The 26,085-nt window shown below is 45.8% G+C and overlaps 1 protein-coding gene across 5 annotated transcripts in view; it reads left to right on the top strand.

The window, feature by feature from the left end:
• Positions 1-26,085, top strand: part of HOMER2 (homer scaffold protein 2) — a 74,292-nt gene that overhangs the window by 12,746 nt on the left and 35,461 nt on the right. For 4 of the 5 annotated variants that reach the window (XM_065076476.1, XM_021280296.2, XM_065076475.1 and 1 more), the window contains 2 exons: positions 554-739; positions 25,432-25,588. In XM_065076476.1, coding sequence (XP_064932548.1) covers positions 554-739; positions 25,432-25,588 — 343 coding nt within the window. Of the gene's footprint in view, positions 1-553; positions 740-1,756; positions 2,632-25,431; positions 25,589-26,085 lie in introns of those variants that run through there. The other variant, XM_065076474.1, reaches the window with a different exon arrangement.

The following is a 26,085-nucleotide window of genomic DNA, read 5'->3' as shown; positions in this document are numbered from 1 at the left end:
TAATTTGCTGTCTGCCAAACCAAATGTCTCAGGGTCTTTGAGAAATGGGACCACAACTTTGTCCCTTCTAGAAGATGGTTCTAAGACCTTATGAACAAAAGTAATATACAAAATTTTGTATCATGTGAATTTCACAGCCAATTAAGCTTCCATAAGCTTAAGCTTTATTTATCTGTATATTTGTAATTGGGGATGAAAATACACTCTTGAATGCAAGATTGGAAAAGATGAAAACATAAGAAAATGCTAAGGCAACTGCAGTTCCAATTTCCAATTTTCATCTTATTATGACACATATAGTAAGTGAATTTTGATCCAATTCCATTAGACATTTGTAAGTCCCATACAGCGATGGTTCCTAAAACACAGCTTTCAGATACTCACCAAAATGAGCTAATTAATCAAAGAGGACTAAGACAACTCCGCTCTGATGAACAGAGTATGTAATTTAGCAAAATGAACTAAATGGTGTAAAAACAGTGAGATAAAATAATCTGATTTATGGTGGGGGTTTTTTCCACAAGATTGCCAGGCTGCTATTTTTTCTCCTCAGGGAACGCTACCCCTCGCTGTGTCCCCAAGAAGAGAGGAACTGTCATATCAAAGCAACGGTCAAGGTTGCAGCCCATCATGAACATGAAAGGATCGTCACTTTTGCCATTACTCTCCTGGAGGAAACGGAACCTTGCCTTCAGCTGGCACAACGGGACGTGGGAACACTTCAGACATCAGTCATGAGGTGAGGAATTAAGTCTCCTTCAACATCCACCGTAACATCTGACCATGGTAAAGAGAGCAAATACATTGGAGTGGTGTCATCCCACAGCCTTGTGAAGACATCAATGTAATTCACCCTGCTATTTTTTTCCCATGGTTTATGGGTTTGAAATTCCATTTTGGTGTTCCAGGCATCAGGAAGTAGTTGTATCAGAGTGGGAAACAGTTTCATTGTCCATAGCTGGCAGGTGTTAGGCTACTGTTTAAGGTTTTTCTTTGAGGGTTCCCATGAGATCCACAGGTAATTCAGGAGACAAGCCCGGATATTACACACAAAGCAAGAAAACATAAAGCCTTCCCCACAACTTCTAAACTTTCTTTGAAAGAAAGCATAGATCAACATGAAATTTAAAAAAGACTAAAATAATCACTCTTGATGGCAGGGTATTAATTATAACTTTGTGTGGGAGAAGATAAAATCCTCTTATGTGTGAATTGGGCATCTTTTCCCCAGAAAAGAATAACTGCGTCTGTGTAGCACAGACCTACAAATACCCAAATGAGCAGGTCCATGGCTTTCCTATGGATTCGTCTACTGTGTCTCCTACCAGATGTCAGGGTCACCTTTGTGGCTGGGCAGCCGTAACACAGCTCTTCCGCACTAGGGCAATTTTTCCTTCCCTGGGAAAGAATCATCCCTCTCTTCGTTTTCATGAAACCTGTACGAACACGATAGCTTTGGGGGCATGCCTGGCACAGATTTGCGGGGGGCTGAGGAGGGCCAAAAGAAGGACAGTCAGTCCTCCTGTGCAATTTGCACTTCTAGGGGGGAGCAGCAGGCTGGTGGCGGGCTACGAGTTCCAGGTCGGGCTCAATCTGCCGGGGCCCATTGCCCAAATGTGGCTGAAATTGCCCAGGGGCTCAAAACCTCCTTGGGACGGCGGGGCAGGCACGCACGGTGTTGCGCTCCCTCCAGTTCCCCGGGAAAATGGATTTAGAGTGTGAAAAGACGTGGAGAGGCCTTGGTGGTGGGAGAGACTCTCCTGCTTGCGTTTCCCCAGACATCCCCGGCGGTGACATCGCCTCGGGGTCGGAAGGCGCCCCCGGGATCCGCTCCCGGACCGCAACCGTGCCCGCGCCGCGGAGCCGGGGCTGCCGGCGGGGCGCGCTCCCGCTGCGGGAGGAGCCGGTCTGGGGACAGCCGGTCTGGGGACAGCCGGTCCCGGGGACAGCCGGTCTGGGGACAGCCGTTCCCGGGGACAGCCGGTCCCGGGGACAGCCGGTCTCCCGGGGACAGCCGGTCTCCCGGGGACAGCCAGACCTGGAAGGAGCATGTCTGGGACCGCCGGTCTGGGCTGCCCGCCCTTGCCGTTGGGGCTTCACGGCAGCGGGCGGGAACGCTCGGGGGACCCCCCCCCCCCAGAACTTCGCCCGAAGTTTTCTCAATGCCCCGTCTCCCCGCGGCAGGTCGCACCTCTCCGGCGCGGGCACCGGAGGGACGAGATGCGGAAGCCTCCCACCGGCGCTTCTCTCTCGCCACCCGGTACACCAGCCCCCGCAGGGCCACTCTCGTCGCGGCCCGGGCGGGCCCGGGGCGGGGAGCGGAGGGGCCCCGGGGGCGCGCCCCGCCCCGCCGCCCCCGCGCTGCCGGCTGGCAGGGCGGCGGGTGCCGCGGGAGGCTGCTCGGTGCCGCCGCCGCCCGGGAGGGAGGTTATGTAAGGGGGGAGGGAGGCGGCGGGAGGAGGAGCAGGACGCCTCACCGCCGCCGCCGTGCAGCCGGGCAGCCGCAGCCAGCCGGGGCCGGTACCGGAGCGGCCGCATGTGCGAAGTGGGGACGCGGCCGCCGCTGGCCGCCGAGCGCGGGGAGCCGCCCGGGGGTGCCGCCGCCGCCGCCGAAAGGTGCCGAGACATGGGGTGAGTCCGCTGAGCCTCGGCCCCGCGTGGGCACCGCATCCCGCCCCGGCCCCGCGTGGGCGCCGCCTCCGCCGCCCCGGCCCCGCGCCCCGAACCACGCGTGGGCGCCGCCTCCCGCCCCGGCCCCGCCGCAGGTGCGCCCGGCCGCCGGGAAGCGCTGGGAGAGCCCGGCTGCCCTGTGGGCGCTCCCCAAAAGCGGCGGTTTGTAACGTAATTAATCATTTACCACCCGCCCGGAGCGGCGGCGGGGACGCTCCCGCCCGAGCCACCGGCGGAGCGGGCAGGCAGCGCAGGAAAAACACCCCCGGCGCGTTACCGGGAGCAAAATCCCCGCGGGAAGCAGCGGGGAGGAGCCGGGGGTGTCGCGGCCCGGGGGAAGCTGGTGGGGCCGGGGGTCCGGTCCCTCGGCGGGAGCGGTGGGATGTGCGCGCCGGCTGAGCCGCCCGTTCGTTGTCAGATGTTTCATGCTCCGGTTCAGCGAGAGCTCTCGGCTGCTGGAGACACCCGGTAAACTTGCCTGAACTGTGCCGGTTGTTCGCTAATTTGTATAAATATTGGCCCCCCACACACCTTTTTTGCTTAACATGCCGTAAGTCTGACCACATGTGATGGCATCTTGGAGAATTCATCTTCATCTTTCAAAAAATTGGTCCTGCGTTTTTCTTATCCTTGAACTTTAACGAGGGGACAAAAGCCAAATGCTGGCATTAGAGCAGTTTTTGAACTAAATATCAGGAAACAGAGGCTAACGTTGTGCATTTGGCTTGAACTATATATAGATTTGAGATCCTCTCGACCAGAATGTCCTGGGGGATTCCAAACCCACACATTTAATTTGCTTTATTCCTATCCTATTAGGTTCTCTTACACCTTTTCCCAGCCTCTCCTCACCTCCCCTGTGTCAAGGACTTGTTCTGCAGTTTCTGAGCTTCCTCATGCTGCTTCCAACTATGCAAACTCCCACTTGGAGATATGTTTATGATTGTCAGAGTGATATAATTTGAGACAATATGGATAAATAATGAATTAAAATGCCGTGCATGTGTCTGAAATTGATACCCAGGAGTACTGAATAGAAGTACAGGGGCAGAGGGAGAAATAAGATCTAAGCAAGTATCTCCCCCTGTTTCACTTCAGTGTTACAAGGGGCTCGTCTGCTTCTTCATTATGTAAATTTCCACTGGAAAATAAAACAGAAACTGTCATTGGGGTTGGGGAAAGAAGCATCAAAACCTGTCTGGAGCAGCACTGTAGTGCTGAGTCCAGGATGGTCAGAAACACCCACCCAAGGGAAACTTGCCTCCGTCATTTTACCTGGGCGTTTCCAAAAGCAAATATTTTTGTTGTCACCATTTGTAACCATTTCCATGCTGGTAGATCAGTTGAGCTGAAAAGTTTAGCTGTGGCTTGGAGACAATTGCGAGGGGGGTCACAGTCATCAGTTGTAGCTTTGGGCTTGTGTGGTCATGCTCTGCCTCCAGAGCTGATCAAGCTGCAAAGGACTTGAAGGCTTTGGCATGCTCTGGTTCTGCTCATGTCTGCGCTTTTACATACACTGTGTTGGGTCATGCAGACTTGAAGAGGTATGAGGCACGTTCACCAGTCTCCTTCATTATCCTGATTTAACGTGTTTAATTCCAAGTAAGTTATTTCAGTCTTACACCAGCGCACGTGAGATCAGGCTCCCAGCATCATTCATTCCCAGGGTTTCGGCGTGGGTTGTACTCACGCGTACACTCTGTACAGAGTGCAGACAAGGTGTCTTTTGGATGTAGGTTTTGCGATTTCTCACATTGTTATTGTGCCATTCACCTTTCTGATACAGAGACCTTTGAAGTACGTTTGCGATAGTGTCACTGCAGCCGTGGCTCAGCACACCTGACCCAGGAGCCGCGCTCCCAGGTTCCTCCCTGTTCCATCTCTGCTGGAAAATCCTTCACCCCTGCCAGCTCCAGCTTTTTCTTCTGTGAAACGGGCACCTCGGTACTCATCTGTCTTTGTGAAGCGTGTTGTGATCAGAGCGCAGAGCTCAGTCTTTCTTAGTTGAAAGGATATATTTTGTCCCAGGTGTTCCAGTGGGATTTGCTTTCCTGGGCACATTTTTGTGTCATGTATGGGGCACGTTCTCATAGAAATTGTAACAATTACTTGACTCTTAGCTCTGAAATATATTTATTTATTTATTTATTTATTTAAAATTTCTGAGAGTGACCATTACTAATGACTCATTTAAATGCTGCCTGTGGATTTGGTAGTGACAGAGCTATGAAACTTGATATAGCCACTGAAGCTCAGCAAAGCTGTTTAAATTGCTTATTAACTGTAAGCGGAGCTATTTGAACTGTTGTTTTAGTTCAGCTTACTAGGCAGAGAGGTAGTGTCAAGTTTTACAAAAGTAATTTACATGTTTAAAAAAAAATAATGCCTGTAATTCAGGGAATGCGAAAACAATGTTGTAAATAAGTGTCCAGGGGGGAAAAAGTCTGCTCCAGTGCCCATTGAAGTTAATGCGAAGGTTCCTGCAGGCTGAAAACCATTGTCTTTGGTCAAGCCACTGTTAAGGATCTCTTAAAGGGAACGATTTTTTCCCTAAATCGCCACTTTCTTCTACCTGACATACCCGAAAACTGTTGTTGCCTCCATAGTCTCAGAGCTTAAACTTGAGCTGTTTGAAAACCGCAATGTAATGCATTTCCAGCTGTAGAAACCTTTGAAAGTACCACCTGATTTGTGTCTTGATGTTGCAACAACCAAGAAAGCCACTCACATCTATGGCTCTGATTTAAGTGAGCTTTACCTGCTCATCAAATACGTGTGGTCTGATTCAATTTGACCTCAGTTTAAGCAGCCTAAGCTAACTTTCCATTTATAAAGATGCTTCAGGTTTACTTATTAGATAATTTGAGGAGGTATTGGATAGTTGCTTCATCTGTGCTTGCATTCTTTTACTTTTTTCATTTCTTCAGTATCTTTGTATTTCCTTATGTGTCCATTACAAAACATTGCTTGTTATGAGGCGCATGACAAGTATCCTGTTTGGATTAGACCTGTAAATCACTTCGCTACTGCTGAAGCTGTTATTTATATTATCTCTTGGATTGAAACACAACTAATTTAAATACCCTCTAGCAATTAAATCGAGTTTTAAATCTGTTTTATAAATCATATGAAAGTGAAAACCAGGTCTCTGAGTGTTAGAAAATATTACAGAAAGCTGGGTACCAATGTAAAATGTGTGCTACACAGGTTGATGAGGAACTAGTTCACCTTTCTTTTGGCTGATGTGAGATGGCTTCTCTGTGCTGCTTCTGCCGGGGCTAATGTGGTAAATGAGCCCTGGCTGGCTGGATCCATCTGTACCTCCCTCAGGTAGGCTTTGAGTCCACACTTTCCTCCAGGAAGATGGGAAAACATGAGTTTCCAAGCTGGGATCAAGCAATGAAGTAACCTCATCTTAAGGAGATTGGACTCATGAACAAGACTCAGCCTCTCCTGTAATAGTTTCGTGAGAAGGTGCAGTTGGGGGCCTATATTTCTGAGAGTAATCATATGTAATGTTTTTATTATGCAGTGACATTTAAGAGCATCAGGAAAGTCTGCCTTGCATTCTTCCTTTCGGCTGTTAGCAATAGCAACGTCCATCGGTCAACATATGGCTTTATGTAGGGGGTAGAAGGTGAACAAAAGGGAGGACGAAGAAAGAAGGTGATGAAGGAAGCAGATGATGTGATGAAGCCAGTGTTATAGGAAGACATTCATTTTGGATGGCGTTCAAGCCGGCCTTTCCTGGAACCAGCAGTACTCCAGATACCATGGTGATAAGCTTTGCCTAAGCTGCTCTGTAGTGGAAATAGCGCGTTGCAGAGGAAATTCACCTTGGCTGTCGCCCAGTTCCCGCTGACGTCCACGGGAGTCTCGTGCCGGCTCCCTATAAAGTTTGGCCAAGCCATCTGTCCACGAGGGAAGGGGCCACCCTGGGACCCTGAGTGGTGGGCAGGTAATGGCACCTGGCTTTCTCTGCAAAGCCAGCATCCCTCAAAGTGGGACTGGGGTGAGTCTTTGCCCAAATGCAGCTGGTTTGTTACTTTGAGCTCTTTTTTGGGGTTTTAACATCAGCTTTGGTTGAGTTCCTAGCATAGCTGAGGGCGGGGAGATTATATTGAGTGTCATCCGACTGGTGATAATGTTGATGTTCAAGGAACAGGACTAAGATTTGATAGATGCTGTTAACCTCATGATTTTTGAAGCAGCTGGTTGGGGATGCTCTGTTCTTCACAGCCTTCGTTCCCATTTGGCAGAGTGGGTATAAATGGCTGCTGGTCTGACTTGGAGAATTCAATATGTCTGTGCAGATGTAGATGTCTGTACAAGATCTAATGAAGAAGTCAGGTCCAGAGAACTTTAAGTTCTGGAGCAGCATGTTGAGTTCACTGAAGTGGATGAGAAAACTCAGTTGACCTCAGCAGTATGTATAAAATGTGTTATACATAATATTTAATGCAATTTAGTAAGGTTAGAGAGGCAGGGAGCTTTGGGGGAAGAAAGAACAACAACAGTAAAAATTAGACAGCTAGTGGTCCCAAGGGTTTGTGTTTGGATAGGATTTTGGTGTGGCTGCATTCGGGTGAGTGAGCAAACCTGGGATGTTGGAGCGTTTCACCCAAGTCTGCCATCAAGTGAGAGCCCTTGTCACCTGTCACACGACTATGTGAAAAGTTTGTAACATTGCAGATGCACATAACTGAATTTGGGCAAAAATCTCCCCTGTGAATGAGCTTCAAGGAGAACATGGGATTGGGAGAAGTTACAAAACAAGTTAATAAAAGAATAGCAGAAAAAATGCTGAATGAATGATTGGCCTGAAAGACACAGTGGGTTAAGAAAAAGATCTTGTGGTCTGCTAGAGATAATTTCAGAAAGGGATGATAGGAAAGATCTGCCCGTACCATGCCTGGTGCAAATGTCACCAAAAATCGCTCACGTTGGCAATACAGAAAGACAACTTAATGCTGAGACAGTAATCATAGTCAAGTTTCTTTCAGCTACTAGGCTAATTAATTACCACTGATAATTTGATTATAACTTGAGAAAAAACTTATGAATAAAATATCCTCCCAGAAGCTGGGATGTCCCTCAAGCCCCTCTTTCTATTTGAAAAGAAGATGTTGAATAGGCCTCCTGATAACAAAAGCATCATTTGAAATGTTAAAGAATTATTTGATGTTCAGTTCCTTTAAATTGAAAATAGTTTTAACTGGTTTGAGATCTGACAGAGTGTCTTAAGCTGTTCAGCCTTGTTCCCCCATGAGTGAAATGGGCAGAGAGCAGCAATGAGTTTGCTGAGAACGCAAAAGCAAGGGCATCAGCCTGGTTTTGCACCTAGACTTTCTGCAGTGCTCTTTATTCATTTTATTCATTGATTTGGCTCTATTCGTGCAGTGCCTACAATAAATAGCCTCACCCACAAACATTTATTTAAGGACACGTAAGCATTTTGATTCAGCTCTTGGTTTTCCTGTTGACTTTGTGATAGGGCTGGTGCAGAGTGGGAAGGTTCTTGGTCCTGAAGGTTATTACATGGTCAGATCTCTGCCGGCTTTCACCTTGAATGCTGCCCATTGCCTTTGTGCACTTTGTGCACTGCAAATACAGCATGAGACTTGTTTATACTGCGCTTCGGTCATGGCTTTTTAGGATGTAAATGCGCTTAAGGGAACATTATTTCAACTCTGTCTCTCTGATAATTCAGCTGTACACTGTAAATAGCTGACAATCCTGTTATTAAATCTCAAAATGTGACAAGGGCACTGCCTTCAAAGGAAGACGGGAAGCGTTTAAGCTTGAGCGTTAAAGAAGCACTTTTAATGGCAAGAGCAATTAGGCAGGGAATAGACCATTAGTATCAGGGCAGGTTGCTGCTGCGCCACAGCCACACATCACCCAGCGCGGGTTAGAGACGGCGCGAGCAGGGGTTGTGTAATACGTGCTCATGCAAAATGTACAAGATGGGATTGGATGATGCCGTTGATCTTTGATTATGTTTTTGATGACACATCCTAGCTGCTCTCTGCCTGTTTGTAAGAGAGAAATCTGCCCGCTGCTGCTGGCTTGGATGCTCTGCTTAGCTCATGTGTGACACGAGTAGCTGGCTGCTTACTCCTCATTGACGTAGCAACTATTAGAGGCTGTTGGGCCCTTTTGCATCACTTGGAAATGCTTCGTAATGGTAATTTTGCCACTGGGGTCAGGATTAAAATGAAGAGAATATTTTAAATAATTGATGCTCGAGGCGTTTTAGGACTTGTTTTAAAAAAAAATTGGATACTGCTGGCTGACGTCACCAAGCGGGACAGCCGGCTTAATGACTCATAGGGGAGCAGGAGGCTCTGCTGTGTAGGTGTTTTAGGATTTGTGGGCTTCATGTTGAAGGCTGGCAAGACTGGGAGCTTAGCTGCAAAACAACTGTGGCTTTCTCATGGAGAAGAGACTGCAGATTTGACACAGGGGAAAGAGGCCCTGGCGGTGGAGGTGTGAGCAGAAGTGGCTGCTGGTTACTGTGCAAAGCTCCTTCACTTCAGTGGCGACGCATCCTCCTTTTCTGCCTCCCCCACACACTCGTCTGGTTTTATTTGTTTGACGTGGCTTATCAAAATGCAAGACTGTAAGAATTTCTGAAGTGACAAACTGTTTTCTTTCTGTCTGGAAGTTGCACTGCAGCCTGCGGGATTTGGAAACTCCAATCCTGCTGCAATTCACAATGATGTTTTCTGTAGAAGTTGCACTCTTCTGCCTACACATTAAGGGGCCTGAGAGAGCCCTCCGGAGCAGCCAGGTGTTGTTCCCTGCTAGCATTTGCATTATAATAGTAGAAGTTCTGCAACTACATTCTTATCGGGGGGTTTAGTACCTTAATGCAGCAAGACAGCAAAGGCCTCTTTGGAATATGTCTAAAAATATGTAGCCAGCTTGTACAATATTTTTGCCTAAAACTACTTGTAGTTGTACTGATGATCCTTCCTCCTGAACTGTGAAATGGTGTGTAGGAGTACTTACTGTATAAATACTTGTTTGCTTAATGCTTTGTGGTAGATCCTCATCAGGGATGGAGCACTGTATTTTGGGGAGGGAAAAAATGTAAAATTTAAATTGTGCATGGCTCTGAAAGGAAATGTTAATTCTATTAGGTGAAGGTGTGAGCGTCTTATTTTCAGTATTCGTTGCTGGTTGTTTGAGCCCTGGAGGAAGGACAGGTAGTGTAGCCAGGGCTGGGAGAATTCAACAAGGCTTTTCCTTTTGAAAACATACTTCAACATGGACACTGTCACTCCTCATTAATTGCATTGCAGTGACTGACTCTAGTTCTTAGCTTTTGGTGAGTTGCTCTGTAATCCGTAACAGCAACACTTTGCCGTTGCCTTTGTTTCAGTCCCTGGTTTTATCTGGCTTTTTGATTCCAGCTTCCCGCTATAAATCTGTTGCACACACCTAAAATGTCTCCCTGCAGTTGTTTAAGTGGGAACATGTGATCTGTTTTGTGATGTTGAAAACTGTCAATGAGAGCATTTGAAAAGAAAATGGGAGAAATGCTCTGAGAGGAGATGTGCAAAGTATCAGTGACCAGCACTCGAGGCTGTGCGGGAAACGTGGGGAGACTGACATCTTCTTATTATTTATTTCAGAGATGGTGATGTCTAAAGACTAGGCAGGAGCTCTGTTCTGGTAGGTAGTTCAGACACCAGCACAAAGATGGTGACAGCGTCGTTGTCCCCTTGTCTCTGCCTTGTCATCGCCCATCTCTAACCAACAAGTGCTTGTGCACTGCCCCTCCAGGTAAAGCCCTCACCTCTTACACTGTCACGGAGTCCGAACCCATGGTAGCTCCAAAGCCGAAAGTTTCCTCCTTGACCTGCCAGGAGGTTTCTGCCCAACAGGACAGCCCTGAGGTGCCCATGGGCACAATGTACACTCAAGGGCACAAACCGTTGCCCTTGGGTGTACAACGAGGAGATAAAAGCATCTTTGGACTCTGCTTATGTGCATGTATAATCCAATGATTGTCATAATAATCCTCCTCCAGCTGAGATAGGGAGAAGTTTATTCTTTTATGAAACAATAAAGGAGATTTAGTTGCCTAAAACTTTACAGCACACAGGTGAATGAGAGCTCCCTCTCTTCATGGTTGTTTTATTTTGTGTTTGACAGCTGTTTGTCACTTGTGTAGTTCGTTACAGGACACAGCTAATTTTCTATTCCCTGTTGTTTACAGAGGTGGTCTTTTTAAACTTGTATTTAAGAGACCTTCTAAAAACACTGATACATAAAAAGGGAGTCTAATTTGGCTTATGGTTCTTTTCAAGACAAATAGAAACTGGCTTGACTGAGAACAGTGATTTGACACTTCACTACGCCCACCCAGATTGAAGGGAATTCTATTAAAAGCCTGAATCTCTAATCTTGGTTGCAATGAAACACAATAGCTGTGGAGCAGGGGTGCTGTCCCACGTTGCAGAAAGGGAGCTGATGGTTTGGGAGTTCCCTGGGGCTGGGGGGAGGCTGCTTGCCTCCTCGCAGGCAGGTCCACAAGCATGTGTGAGCCCGTGTTTCCTCCAAGAGCTTTTCTTTCTCTGTGTGCTTCTTTCACCTTCCGCTGTGCGTTGGAGCGGGGGAATGGGTATCTGTGCATAGCTTGAAATTCTAGTTTGTCTTTTGAGAGATCTGAAGGACAAATAATACCTTTGAAGTTTCTGTGTGATCCTCAAAGACATTCCCTGGACAGAAAGTTCTAAGCATCTGGTTTTTGAGACCTTCAAAATCGCATATTGTGGAAGACGCATCAGCTTTCAAGGACTTAGTTGTACGCAGCCTGATGCTCGCAACAGTCTCGCTCACCCTGGTTTGTCCCCCCAGACTTCTCCGCATAGCCTGTGGTTCTGCTGAGGGCTATGGGGAGATATTCCTTCTTCAGCTGGACTGAGCTCCTGGGGCAAACACCTCTCCCGCGGTTGTGCTTACCTCTTTTTCCCTCAACGGGGAAAATCTGTTCTGAATTTTTCAGTCTCGGAGTAGTAATCCTGCATATGTTTTGTTCAGATCTTTGCAAGAATTTTTCTCCATTGAGTTAGAAATTAGCATTTCAAATTCTATGGGGGAGAAGTTGCCAAAGTTTTTATATTTTAAGCTTGGAGTTTGGAATGGAATCAAAATATCTAATCCACTTCACATTCCGGGTTTGGTTGTTCCTCCCTGCCTTATGAATTGGCATCCTGGTCCTGAAGGCATTGAACAATATTGTGCCAGTCCAGAAGGCTTCTCCCGTGAAATATCAAAGTACCATTGCACCGGTTAGCAACACACTTTGAAATAACTGTTAAATTAGCATAAGTGGCGTGAGGTTGTAATGGAAAGAGTTTATGTTCATCAGCTGCAGCTCCTGGGTCACAGTGTTGGCTGGGGAGGCACATGGAAAAACACAGGGCTAGTCTGGGAGAAACAGGGAACTGAAATGCTCTTTGGCTGCCTTTCAGGGGTAGTAAAGCTTCCTAAGAGACAACCGTGTTTAGAGAGATCTGTAATAGAGGCCTTACAAGTCAAATCGATTTAATTCTTAGGGTGCTAAAGTGTGAACGTGCAAAAACCATAGTAAGAATTTCTCAGCAGTTGGCACCTTGTCCTCAGTGGCTGCGTGAGTACTTGATCCGTTCTGCATACTAACACCAGGCGCTAATTTTAGATCGCAGGGACTACGAGGAGTGCAGTTTCTAGCTCTTCACTCGCTATGATTTTCTTATGGCAAATAGGGGAAACTGGTCCATAAACTTTTTCTCTCCCAGCAAGGGAGGAATCTGCCTCCGCTAGCAAGGAATATCCTACCATTAGCACATAACACAATACATAGTTTTAATCCTATTTTAAAAGAAGTACATGTTCAGAATTTTGTTCTGAAAATGAGGCAAAAAATCAAGTTGTGTAATATGGCTTATTATTATAGCATAAAAGTCCGTCTAGAATTTATTGAGCTGATTTTGCTCACATATCTTTGGTATAAAGAAGCAGTAACTTAGTGCAGAAGAGGATCAGGTCTCCTGCACGTACTCTCCTATTGTTTTGAAGGGTGAATTCACTGCTGCGTAAATCTCATAAAAGGTTCAAAGCTCCACGGCAAAAGTATTAGTAAAGTATTAGTAAAGGACGCAGCAATAAGCAGGTTTTGTCATCTGGATGTGTGTCAGCCTGGCGTATTATCCATTGAGTGCTTTGTTTGCATTTGGTAAATATGATGAGCTACTGGCTTCGTGCTGGAGTAGAACTTGGCAATGGCTCATCCAGTGAGCAGGACAAGCTGCTCGTCGCCATCCTGTTTGGTTCGTTTCGCAGGATTGCTGGGGCATGGTTCCATCCTATACCAGTTCATTCCTCATTTGGGAGCAGTCGTGGGGACAGGTAAATGCATGTAATGCACATATAGCTCTGCTCCAGAGACCCTCCTGTGCATGGTTTGGGCCATCCTCTGCTGCATTTGCATAGGCCAGGGGTGGGTATGTGGCCACCTTTAAAATAGGGCAATAACTTCAATGTGTTTTCGATCAGAGGGCAGAGAAGGATTTAGGAAAAAAATTACCAGGAGAAGAAAGTGTATGTATCAGTGCTGGCAACTCACAGGGCAGCTGCCATATCAAGCAGCAAATAGTGGCAACTAAATCAGGGCAACACAGAACAGCGAAAATACGGCATGTTATCCCCTGGCTATGGCAGCACAGCTGTGCTCCAGCTGAGGACCAGGACACAGCCGGTTTAATCAATAACTGTGATACCCGCAGGCCCTCGAGCCTGCACTGAATGGGTAATCCTGGGAGAGAGCCCAGCCCCGCCGTGCCGGCCTGTCCGATCCCATCACTTGTATCCCAGTTCATGGAAAAATTATTTTAGATCATCTCCTCACTTTAAACATTTTGGGAAGTGTTAATATACTTTCAGCGCAGTGGAAATAATCACCATATGGCTGTAAGATTTGCCATCTGTCCAGAGATGCTGAAATACAATTAGTCCGTGTAGTTCATTTATCAATCTATAAGTGACAATATTCACAGTCCAGGCAACTTTGGCTGCTGACAGAATCAGCACTTGTGTAGGCCTACCTGTCTGGCCTTATTACAATCAATATACAAATGAGATGGAAAAAATAACATTGTTCAGCTGTGTCCTTCACTCTTGACAGAAACCAAAAAAAAAGTCTATATTGGTGTAGATGAGTCTGAGGAAACGTTATGCCTTAATTTTTGTAGTGCTAATTGGAATTTTATTTCTAGTAGACCTTAATTTTGTAAGGCAAAGCCAGATTTACTTGCAGTCTTTCAATCAAGAGATACCAGCAGGACAGAGGGAAAAATTCATTATTATTAAATCCTCTGCTGTTGTATTAATTTCCAAGGCACAAAGAGCTAAATGTTGGAAGCGTGAGAAATGTGATCTTCAGCATCATACGGGTAAGATTCTTCCAAGGTTTCTTGCTTGACTTCAGCAGAGTGAGAAGGTGGCTTTTCAGCAGAGTGAATAATTTTATGAAATAAGGTCAAGGGCTTTTTATTTTAAAATTCCTGATGATCTGACACCATAAGGGCTCTGACTTTTGGCTGCTCCTGCAGATCCAGCCCCTGGCAGGTGTGCTGGTGTGGCCAATCAGGACCATCAGCCTCCTTAAAACTCGGGTTAGATTTGTAAGGGCTAATACATACCCAAAAAATAACCTGAACTTTTAATGTGGTTTTACATATTACCCAGGAAGTATCTTGGGTAATAACTTTATCATAAGAATGTGTGCTATGTTTTGTTTATTGCACACATTTTCAGCCAGCCCACACTAATTTTTGAGACTTTGCTGACATGAATGTAATTTTTTTGCATCATTTGCATTATAGCCTGTAGTTATGGAACCTGCATCACATGAAAAATGCTGGTACTTGAAATTAAATCCTCCCATAGCCCACAGCTCGTCTAAGCCGTACCTCGCAGGACTCATAGGGGTGGACGCATCGGCGTGTCGGAGTCAGAAGTGTTGAGGGAGCGGGATTGTGGGATCAGAAATAGGTGCCTGTTGAGGTTCAGGAACTTCTGGGATAAGTTTCTCCTAGTATTACCTCCAAATGTGTGCACTTTGCTTTACTGTGGAGTTAGCAGGTTGTAGAGGTTTAGTTTTGTGGTGTTAATGTTTTTTTTTTTGTATTTTTTGTATCTTTTGTTTTGTAGACTGCTTCTCATTAATGACCTGTTGGTTAAGTTTTTCAGATTTAGTAGTTTTTCCCTCTCTGAAGCTCAGGAGATTACCAGAGGATCTTCACTTTTGTGCCGCATTTGCTGACAGCTTTTTATACCAACAAATAAATGTACATATCTGAGATCTGTACTGTAAACCTGATGGCAACAGATGGTGTTATATTTTTAAAGAATAAAGTGAATAACATTAGCTTCTAAATGTTTGAAATCTCCTTTGCATTTTTAACTTGAAGCAGAAGAAATGTGTCATTCAGCGATCTTACTGGCTGCTAGTAAAATACATTAAAGAGCTGCGTCCCCACGTTCCTTGGAGAGGTGCTGCCTGTGTGCTCGCAGCAACCAAAATACTCTGGTTGTTGATTCTATTAGTCTATTAAAATTGCCAGAAAATGGAAATCTGCTTTCTTCCAGATAGTCTAATTTAAACTGGACTGAGTGGGGACTGGCGTTGGCTTTAGATGTGCTTGTTGGCGTCCAACACCTCGCCTTTCCCGACCATGGCTGCAAGCACAGGGGCTGTGCTTGCACTGGGACCTCTCTTTGCTGTTTTAATACACCATCTTTGGTGTTCTTGACTACATTTGATGATTTTTCTCTTCTAGATGGTTTGCTCTAGAAGGAGGCTGTTAGCAATGAATCTGTTTAAACATGGCAGTGCTGTTTGCCAGCCCGGTGCTGTTCTCAGCAACAGGCAAGTTGATACATGTACCAAACCCCCAGCGCAGGCATTGGTTTACATCTTTCAAATCTCATACATAGTAAATCTCTTATTCTTTAATCGCGTTGAATTTTTCCGTGCTTAAGTTTCAATGAAGTCGTGCATCCTCGTATTAAGCCATCTGTCGGCACCCTTTTTCTCGCTGTCTAATAAAGCTCTTGGACTCGAGTGTTTTATTAGCCCAGGTGCTCTGGCAGCGGCTGCGGTCACAGCGTGTACCGGCACAGGGTATGTGCTGCCGGCACGCGGTGCTGGCCACCGGGACAAGAAAAGCCCTATCGCTTTCCTCTGTCGTTACGGCTGGTAGAATTCCTTGTTTGATCCTTTAGGCAGTAGATCAAAAAGAGTTATACAACTTGTTCTTTAAACTGAACTGATTGCCTTTTTTTGTTGTTTTTTTTCTTTCCCCTAGTGTAAGTGGAAGAAAAGCCTCAGGGGAGAGCATTTGAATAGGGTAGGGGAAAGCATATCGATAATTACATGCATGGATTAGTGCACAAAGGTAACTCCCCTCCAAGGATCTGCTTACTTCTGTGGCGTTTGAAATAATGGAGCGTTTAATCATATTATTTTGCAATAGTGAGGCTTTGATTATGCCACTGATTAAAATCAACATTTCAGATTTCTTTGTGCAAAGATAACCTCATCTGCCATGCAGATTCTTATAGCATGGGAGAAGAAAAAGTCCTAAACATCAAGATGCTGCCCTGGTGCTGTTGGTGGGTTTTGCACACACAAATACACACACACACACGGTCTTTCACTTCAATCTTAGGTTTGTAGGTACAATGTATTTTGATCATATATCCTGTGACATTTAACATCCTCATTTTTTAAATGAACACCAAGTAGTGCATACAACCTCAAAGTATCCCCAGCCTAGTGCCACATAGTGCAAATGATTAGTAAAGGACTCTGCTAGCGTGCTAAAGGATTTTCCCACTGGTTTACAAATGCAAAATTAATTACTCTCTTTCTCCAACATTGTGTTACATTATTTTCTACCCCTGGATCTTTTCTCACCAATGCTAGTGTTAGATGCATGTGGCATCTGAGGTGGGTGCGAAAGTACCCGATGCTCCACATGAGCGACTGGGGCTGCTGGCACCTCATGTCGAGATCAAAGCCAGTGCTGGGGCTCCTGGGGAGCACTTGTGGGGCAGGTGAGGGCCCTGGGGGGCACTGCTGCCTGGGTCTGGATAGTGCTGGAGGAACTAGTTCAGATCTGCATGCTGGCTCCTTGTTTCTCTGTTATAAAACAAACCAACCAGCCCCCGTGGTGTTTTACCTGTGAATGAGAAAATTCACAGTGGCACAGAGCTGTGGTTTTGTTTGGGTTTGGTTGGGCTGCTCCAACAGCAGGGAGGCTGAGGGAGCCGGGGCTCTTGAGCTTGGAGAAGAGGAGACTGAGGGGTGACATTATTAATGTTTACAAATTTATAAAGGGTGAGTGTCAGGAGGATGGAGCCGGGCTCTTCTCAGTGACAACCAATGGTAGGACAAGGGGTAATGGGTTCAAACTGGAACACAAGAGGTTCCATTTAAATTTGAGAAGAAACTTCTTCTCAGTGAGGGTGGCAGAGCCTGGCCCAGGCTGCCCAGGGAGGTTGTGGAGTCTCCTTCTCTGCAGACATTCCAACCCGCCTGGACACCTTCCTGTGTAACCTCATCTGGGTGTTCCTGCTCCATGGGGGGATTGCACTGGATGAGCTTTCCAGGTCCCTTCCAACCCCTGACACTCTGGGATTCTGTGCCCCATGGTGGGGAGCTCAGTGGGGTGCCCCTGGGCCAGCCCAGCCCCAGCACCCCCCGTAATGAGCTCCTCAGGGGTCTCTCCTGCTCGAGCCTCCCTGTGCTGCAGAGGGGCTCACCGAGAGCCCCCCAGAGCAGGCCCCAGCACCTAAAATGCGAGGCTGGTGTGTGCCAGCGCCTCATCCTTCCTGACATGGGCTGCACGGTGGCGTTTTGGGGCATGTGCTCGTGTCTGGGAGCCCAGGGAACTGTCACCAACCCGGGGGTGCCTGCGTGGGGGTGCGGGCGAGGCACGGGGCGAGGATGCTCTCCCTCCCCTACACACTCACGCTTCTGCTCCGAGATTTACACTCTCAATTTACAATGGCAATCTCTTGCTGAAATATTGCAAGGCAGACATTGTGCCACAGAGGAGACTGTGCTGGAAGCATTAACTCTACTGGAGCTGGAACGAATTCAGACAATGTGATTTTTTACCAATCCAGAGAAACAGGAAAGCTTTGGGCGTCTGTTAATGTGGTGATGCAGCCTAATTTGTCAACAAAGGTAAAGGAGATGCTGGGGATAAACAAAGTACTGGTATTTTTTTTGTGTAATAGAGTTTGAATTGATCCCTATGCAAATGGGATGTGAGCATTAGTGGGGTGCAAATGTATCGATTCTATTTCAATGTCTTCTCAGGAAAAATCTCTGAAGCAATCTGAGTAACACAATCAGTTTCGCACACTCATGCCTCAACTGTTTTATTTCCTAATAAATAACCTTATCTGTAGACAATGAGTTCAGGGTCCGCTCAGTTCCTGCCACTTGTGTATGAGTACCCATATGTATTCACAGTGTCTTGAAAGGTTAATGGCCACCTGGAGGTAGCCCAAAAATAAAGTGTGAGCTTTTTCACTGCCTAAGTTAAGCCTTTTAATTTGTATATTAACTTCATAAAGGCATAATGGTATTGTGAGGCCTCACAGATGTTACAATGATTTTCTTACTGAGACCTTTTGTCCTGAAGATTTATTCTTATGGACTAACTCAGCCACAAATCAAAGATGACTTTAATTAAAATCTGTGCTTTTAACAAAAAATTCCTTTTTAGCTAGCTAGGTTTGGGTTTTGGTTTGGTTTTTTTTTTGGTCTAAGTAATTGGAACTATTATGTTTCCTACAAATGCAAGAAGCACTTTTGCTAATTACATTTTGTCTGTTGAAATAATAATGCCTGTAAAAGAAGTAACCTAAAAAACCCGTATTTTTTTGCATGAATTTCATATGTTTCTGCAGGTGAGCACAGAGTGGGTACCAGAGAATCAGGACTGTGGTTACTTGCATGAGTTGCATGACCTTGCCCTCGATTAGCCCTGCTGCCAGTTTCAGCCCTTCTTTTCAACCTCATCCCAAGATCGCTCTGCCTACAAAATAGGAATTTCGGCAACTAAAAGACTCGAAGGACTTTGAGTAAATTGTATTTTTAAAATAACTGGGGCTGACGTCCTGTCCCACCTGCCTCCACGTCACATAGGAGCAGCTGGTAGCACCATTGATAGCTTCTCTCTGGTCTGGAAATCCTGATAGTTTTTACAATAGACTCTTTTATTGAGTGCTGAATATTCAGCTGCTGATTTAACCTTTAAATTCATGTAATCAAAAATTTCCCCGTGTGGAAGATCTGGTATAAAACTGCCCTGCAACAATAGCGATAGCAAAACTACAGAGAGGAAATGAAGCGATTGAATGTTATTCCCAGGTTTGCTACTGGCTCTGTTATCCTGGGATGCCATCTCACTCTCGATGGCTGTTTCCTCAGGTGTAAAATGGAGCCATTACCCACCTGCTTGCTTCACGCTATGAGTTTTGCACCCTTGCAAGTTGAAACAGGCTTTTGCCTTCTGCTGGTTGTGTACGCTGGCAGCCAGCGTTTGAACCTGCCTGTCGCAGCTGATGAGATCTGACTGACCCAGTTTAATTAGCATATGCCAATTTGGGCAGGGAGCAAGCTGCCTGCTTTCATAACGCTGGCTTGCCGCTGCCACATCTGTAAAATGTGCAGGGTTAGCGTTCACCCCCCTGCTCCCAGCTCTGCATGTTGCCCATACTGGCTGGGCCCAGCCTGCCATCCTGGTCCCTGACCCCAGCCACGAATTGGGCTGTGATGGATTTTGAGGTTACAATGCCTCAGGGAATTGGGATAAGGTAGCTGAATTTGCTTTGATTGTGGCAAACGTAAGGGGGAGGCGCTTGTCTTGACTGGAGTGTGTGCGGTGAGGCAAGGACGGGTCCCCCGGCTTCATCCTCAGTCATTGTGAAGAAGCTATTAATTCATGTGGTTTTCTGCTCCCTGAAAATATTTGATCCAAGGTGGCATGAGCCTTCAATACATAGAGTTAACAGGCTGGAGGATAGTGGACTCCCTTTTGCTTTGAGCAAAGATTAATTTTGTGTATGCACTGCAACTAGTGTGCTAATTACCATAAGCTATAACTTCTCCCCGCGGCAGTTATGTCCTTCATCAGAAGTCTTCCTTTACTTGGATTTTGGTGTTTTGGGGGAAGGGATTGGTTGGTTTTTTAGAGTTTGAGGTGTGCGTGTATGAATGAGTAGTGTTACGGGTAGATGAAACAGTATTTTCACGGGTAAGTTTTAGGCATCGTTATTTGCCTGGTCTTTCATCGAGATGAGTACCTCAAATAGGAGAAAAATCTCTATCTGTGAACTCAGGAGCCATCACGTAACAGCAAAGTCTATGAAGGCAAGACAGCAGCAGCCTGGCAGGGCAGCTGTGCACCCCGAGGCTTGGGGACGCTGGTGCCAGCGCTGCTGCTGGCTGAAGGGGGACATTTGGTGACTTCTGGGGTCATGGAGGAGCAGCAGAAGAGCTGGCCGCCATCCAGGGGCAGGATGTATTCATTCAGTGTTCTCGGGGACTGAAGGCAAGTGTTTGCCTCACCGATGTGCTTCTAGCCTTTGGAGCTGTGCATGCATTTTTGAGAAGTTGGAGGCGCAGGGAACGCTTGGTGGCTTTGGGAGCTGGTGTGGTTACTGTCCCACTTGTGAACAGGAGGAGAGGGCGGCTGTTGGGGCCGGGGGAGAGCTGGGAGCCGTGCCTGCACAGCTGGCCGTGCTGGGAGCGGTGGTCTGGGAGCAGCACTCTGCTCTTCAGCAACATCGCTTCTTTTCAAATTATCCCAAGTACAACTGGGACTCCAAATTACATTATATATTAAGATATTCATAAACGATTAGTTCTTTTTATTGAACTTTCAGGCAGTAGTAGCAATGCTCAATACAGATAACTATTGACACCAAGTTTATCATGTTGTGTTTAGCGAGTACATTTTTTTGCATCATGACCACTGATGGGGGGTATGTCACAATGCAGGATTTTGCATCTACTCCTCTTCTTTCTTGAAAGATCCTCGTTATCTGCTACTTGTTAGAGCAAATCACCGCAGATCTGCTGGCACTGTCAGGCCGTATAAAGCTCAGCGTGTGCATGACGCTGGCCTGTAGCAGGAAACACCACGTTCCAGAAACTACGCTGACGTGCTGTCTGCAGGCGTATGCACCCTCCACCGAATGGCAGCTATTTGAGGACATATTCTTTTAAAAATCATATTTATTCCAGTTGGTAAATTAGACATCCAGTACAAAGCTGTTCTAGTGTTAGTATGGGGAGAGCACAAATAATCCTGGCCTGTAAACTAGGAACCCTCTTCACGGAGAATTTTATGTGATCTGTTAATAAAAGTTTCAGCAAAGTGTGCAAATGTGGTTCTGCTTCCAGTGGAGTAACAGAGCTCCTGTCACAAATATGTTTGATGTTCCAGATCCTGCAACAGGTAAAGGAGCTGCTCTGTTGGGCTCTGTTGGGCTCTGTCAAGCCTTGTTGGGCTCTGTTGGGCTCTGTCAAGCCTTGTTGGGCTCTGTTGGGCCCTGTCAAGCCTTGTTGGGCTCTGTTGGGCTCTGTCAAGCCTTGTTGGGCCCTGTTGGGCTCTGTCAAACTCTGTCAGGCCCTGTTGGGCTCTGTCAAACTCTGTCGGGCCCTGTTGGGCTCTGTCAAACTCTGTCGGGCCCTGTTGGGCTCTGTCAAACTCTGTCGGGCCCTGTTGGGCTCTGTCAAACTCTGTCGGGATCTGTCGGGCCCTGTTGGGCTCTGTCATGTTCTGTCAGGCTCTGTCGAGCTCTGTTGGGCTCGTTCTATGTACTATGTACTGCTTGGTCAGTTCTGCGGTCCACCTGATGCACCCTGTACACTTTTCACATTTAAAAGAACTTGGGTGCTGATCCTGCAGGCACCCACACGAGTCAGCATTGTGTTTATTACCAAAAGTATTGCTTGAGTACGGAAGATCTCCCATCATCGGTGCCCAGTTTGGAGCTGGCTCCATGCGTGGCTGTGGCCCGGGCTTTCCCATCCCAACATCCCACCATCCCACAGCCCTTACGGTGCTGGGTGCCAGTCAGCCCAGAGTCTTCACAACTCAAGTGATTGAAATCACTGGTTGTGCTCATGATTCAAACGATAAACAAGGAACTGTGAATTAAATAATTTGAACTTTTCCTAAGTGAGAGATCATTCCCGTTGATTAGCAAGAGTAATAGGAAACACATGGCTTGCAGCTATTCACGCACTTGTAAAATTTGGCATGGTTATATATTAACCAGAAAGTGATAGTGTATCTCACACAGCTGTGGATGCAGTTAATTAGCTCGGGAGTCTTAGTTTTTGCTTTCTAAATTCTTCAGAAAAGGTTAATGACATATTTCTACATTAATGGAGAATGATTGCTTTTTACTTGAGATTTGTCTCACATGACACAAGGATGGAAATGAAAAGTCAGCTAAAAATGAGTAAAACTGTGACTTGAAAATTGCAATCATATTTATAAATCATGCTGGCCATGTTTAATAATAAAAAAAGCTTATCAAAGTGCATTTTCTGTCTTAATCAGTATTATTAAACAAACAACTATTAGCTATAATTTAGGTCTCCATTTACTACATTTCAAACAGCTTTACTCTAAACAGTAGATGTTACTGTCAAATTGATTTTTAAATGGATTTTTTTTTTTTTTAAGAGTATTTAATCAATCATTAACAACTTTGGTTAAAATTCATGAGCTTTTAAACACTCATAAATTCTCTTTGTCTTCTGATTTACAAGGCCATAGCCCGGCTGGCTGCTCCCTGTCCCCCCGGGCACGCTGGCACTCAGCATGGCATGTACTGTGGGGATTTCAAGTCAGCATTGCTGTTTTCAGCCTTTCTAAGAGCCCCACATGAATGGATGGATAGATGGCTATCTCAAGCCCTGAGCTTCATTATGCATTCATTTATCCACTTGGATGTGTGCATACAGCTCCTGTTGACAACAGTAGCTGCTACAAGCCTCCTGAAAAAATGGAGGTACATAGTTTTTCCGTTCATTCTATTTTTGTTATCTCCAGATTTACTTTCTGTGCTTACTGCTTGTGCTGCAGGGAGGCCAGGCATAGTTTTAACCATGTTTTCTGGAACTGCTAAAATGAGTTAGCGGAATTAAAGTTGTCTGTGGAACAGCTTTGCACAGAGGCAACTTCTGAAAGTTTAGACTGCAATATATAGGTCATATTACCATTAGCAAAACAATTATTAGTAGCATCCACTAAAAGTATAGAGCCAAGTAAGAGGCAAAATAAAGTCCAAATTATTCTTCTCTCAGGGAAAGTACGTGTTTTTAGAATAAAAGAGTAAGCAGCTCGAGCGAAACTTCCCTTCCCTGCATCCCTTGTTGCAAAGAAACTCCACGAGGGAGTGGAGCATCTCCCTTATGAGGAAAGGCTGAGGGAGCTGGGGCTCTGGAGCTGGACAAGAGGAGACTGAGGGGTGACCTCATTCATGTTTACAGATATCTAAAGGGTGAGTGTCAGGAGGATGGAGCCAGGCTCTTCTCGGTGACAACCAATGGTAGGACAAGGGGCAATGGGTTCAAACTGGAACACAAGAGGTTCCACTTAAATTTGAGAAGAAACTTCTTCCCGGTGAGGGTGGCAGAGCCTGGCCCAGGCTGCCCAGGGGGGTTGTGGAGTCTCCTTCTGTGCAGACATTCCAACCCGCCTGGACACCTTCCTGTGTAACCTCATCTGGGTGTTCCTGCTCCATGGGGGGATTGCACTGGATGAGCTTTCCTGGTCCCTTCCAGCCCCTGACATTCTGAGATTCTGTGTGATTCTGTGACCTTTCTGGGTGTTAGGCTGCTAATCCTGTGTAATGGATGATGGAAATATTTTCGAAATGTTACAGAGACCTGTCCCTTCTTTCCTCCCAGCTAAGGATGGGATCAATTTTTAGCATGTGAAATGAGAGTCAGGTTCAGTGAGAAACTGATAAGGAAGAGCTGTAGCAAATGCTGCTCTGTCACTGCTGTTACATGACATTCTCATTGTAATGTGAACTTATTTCATGTAAGCATTTTACAGCTGTCCATCTAGAAACCTGCGCGGCAGTCCCTGGAAAATGTAAAACTTCGCATATGTCTCAAAAGCAGAAAACCATTTTTTTCATTTTCTCCCTCCTGAGGCCTTGCTGGGCTTTGCAAGCTCACTCCATTTTTCCTGAGCTAATTCTACACTTAAATCCCTTCATCTGTTAGATATTCATAAATTTACTCAACTCTGTTTTAATTTAACTGCAATGTTCAAGATCATGTGTGATGTTTGATACAGTTTCTACACACAGTACCCAAAGCTTTTCTATTCTAAAAATGCACAGGTGGATATACAAGGAGCTGAGGATTAGAAATCTTAATGAAAGTGTAGTTCCAAAACTATGGGACCAAGAAGAATAGAGTTATATATATATGCATAGGAAAGAATAGCATGAGAGCGCTCTCTGGCCTTTCACCTAACTCTTCATTTGCTTTGTGCAAAATTCAGCCTGGCAGCCTTTTCAGTTTCCATGTGGTAAACATTTTTGAGCAATAACTGTGTTGTAGTACAGTTGGGTTTGAATCCTGTCATAATCCTGTCAAGTGTAACTTTTCATGATATCATATTTTGTATGTGATAAGGATATATTGAACAGTACATTTAATACAGACCGCTATATACTGTAGCTTTTAAGAACTAGAAGCATAAACACATATATAAAAGCACTGTAGAGCTTGGTTTGCAGTTCATTTCCACTTCTAAACTTGAAATAAAGGTATAGATGGAAGCGAATGTGGTTTTACGGCCTTTATTCTGATCTTCAACCTAGGTGACTTGTGTGTGTTATGTTTTGTTCTTTTGGTCCTGCATCTTCTCTGCTTTATGTGTGATTTGCATTGTCAGGTGTTGAAGGTAAAACAAAACCCCTCCCCTGGGGGGATTTTACAAGTAAAAGCATCCGAGGAGGGCTGGTGTTTAGGAATGGGGTGTCCAGGGCAGTACATCACCCACTGATAGCTGATCTGAAGGGCAATATACATATATCTTAATACAGGGTTTCGGTCATTTTTCTTTCCCCCCCTCACTCTCCGGGATAATTGACTGGCTTTGCATCTGATGAAATTTTCATGCACATCCACAGAACAGTGTGATTCTAAGGAACAGAGATTAATATTTCAGTAATTATACCGTGCCTGTGCATCACTGGAGTTGTTGGTGCACCCGCGGAGGGACCCCAGCTGTAAGTGGTGGTTCACAGGAGTGCACGGCAGGAGGAAATCCAGCCTTGGGGCTCGTTTTGGCTTTTGGCAAAATATGTGGATGTAGAAAGAAAGAACGCACGTGAGTGTGCTTTCCTGGAAATAAATATTTTGAGGAAAAGGTGGGTACCGAGTTAGTATAGCATGGGGAGAAAATAAAGGAATGCTTCCTGGGGTACGGCAATAGCTTCAGGGCACCGAGGGTCACGTAGTGATGCTGAGGAGCGGTCCCCAAGCCTGGACTGCGGCTCGGCAGGGTCACTGCTCTGCCTTTTCACTTGGGGGATTGCCAGGCACTCTCTGTCTTGTGCTTTCAACACGCCTGGTCACGGCTGGGCTTCTAGGACATTTCATCTTCCGCAGACTCATGCATCCATTTCTCCTGTCCCTCCCTATTCCAGAGAACAGCCCATCTTCACCACCAGAGCCCATGTCTTCCAAATTGACCCCAGCACGAAGAAGAACTGGGTTCCCGCAAGCAAGCAGGCTGTAACTGTTTCCTACTTCTATGACAGCACGAGAAACAGCTATCGGATTATCAGTGTGGATGGAGCCAAGGTAGGAGGCTGATGGTACCCGGCGTGTTTACTGTGCGGAGAGGATCGTGACTGTCAGCCCTGGCTGAAGATTGACTTAGATGGCCTACATTAAACACTTAAGTTCATAAATACTCGCTTTTTTAATATAACCCATTATGGACTCTGGTAGTGATAACTGAAAAAACACAGGGTGCCTTGAGAGTGATTTTGCCAAACATAATTGATTTTTATCTCTGCCTAGTTTGACTTGACAATCTCAATGAGTTTTAAGCGTCCAAATTGAGTCTGTAGCACAGTATCTAAACCCACCACCCGTACTAGATAGATAAGGCTGAGACCTTTTCGGTGAAAAAATGTTCTTTTTAAAGGAGATGGATATGTGCAGACTAGAGCTTTTAATGTAAATGCCAACTGCATATTCACTTCTGCCTGGTTGAACTGTTTACAGGTTAGCACTTAATTTTCTTCAGCTTTTGCACTGGAGTTCATCAGCCTTAGATGACAAATTAGGCACAA

This window comes from Columba livia, chromosome 11, assembly GCF_036013475.1.
Source record: "Columba livia isolate bColLiv1 breed racing homer chromosome 11, bColLiv1.pat.W.v2, whole genome shotgun sequence".
Classification (NCBI taxonomy): domain Eukaryota; kingdom Metazoa; phylum Chordata; class Aves; order Columbiformes; family Columbidae; genus Columba; species Columba livia.
Note: the sequence above shows the minus strand (reverse complement) of the source record. Positions and strands in the feature narration are given on the sequence as shown.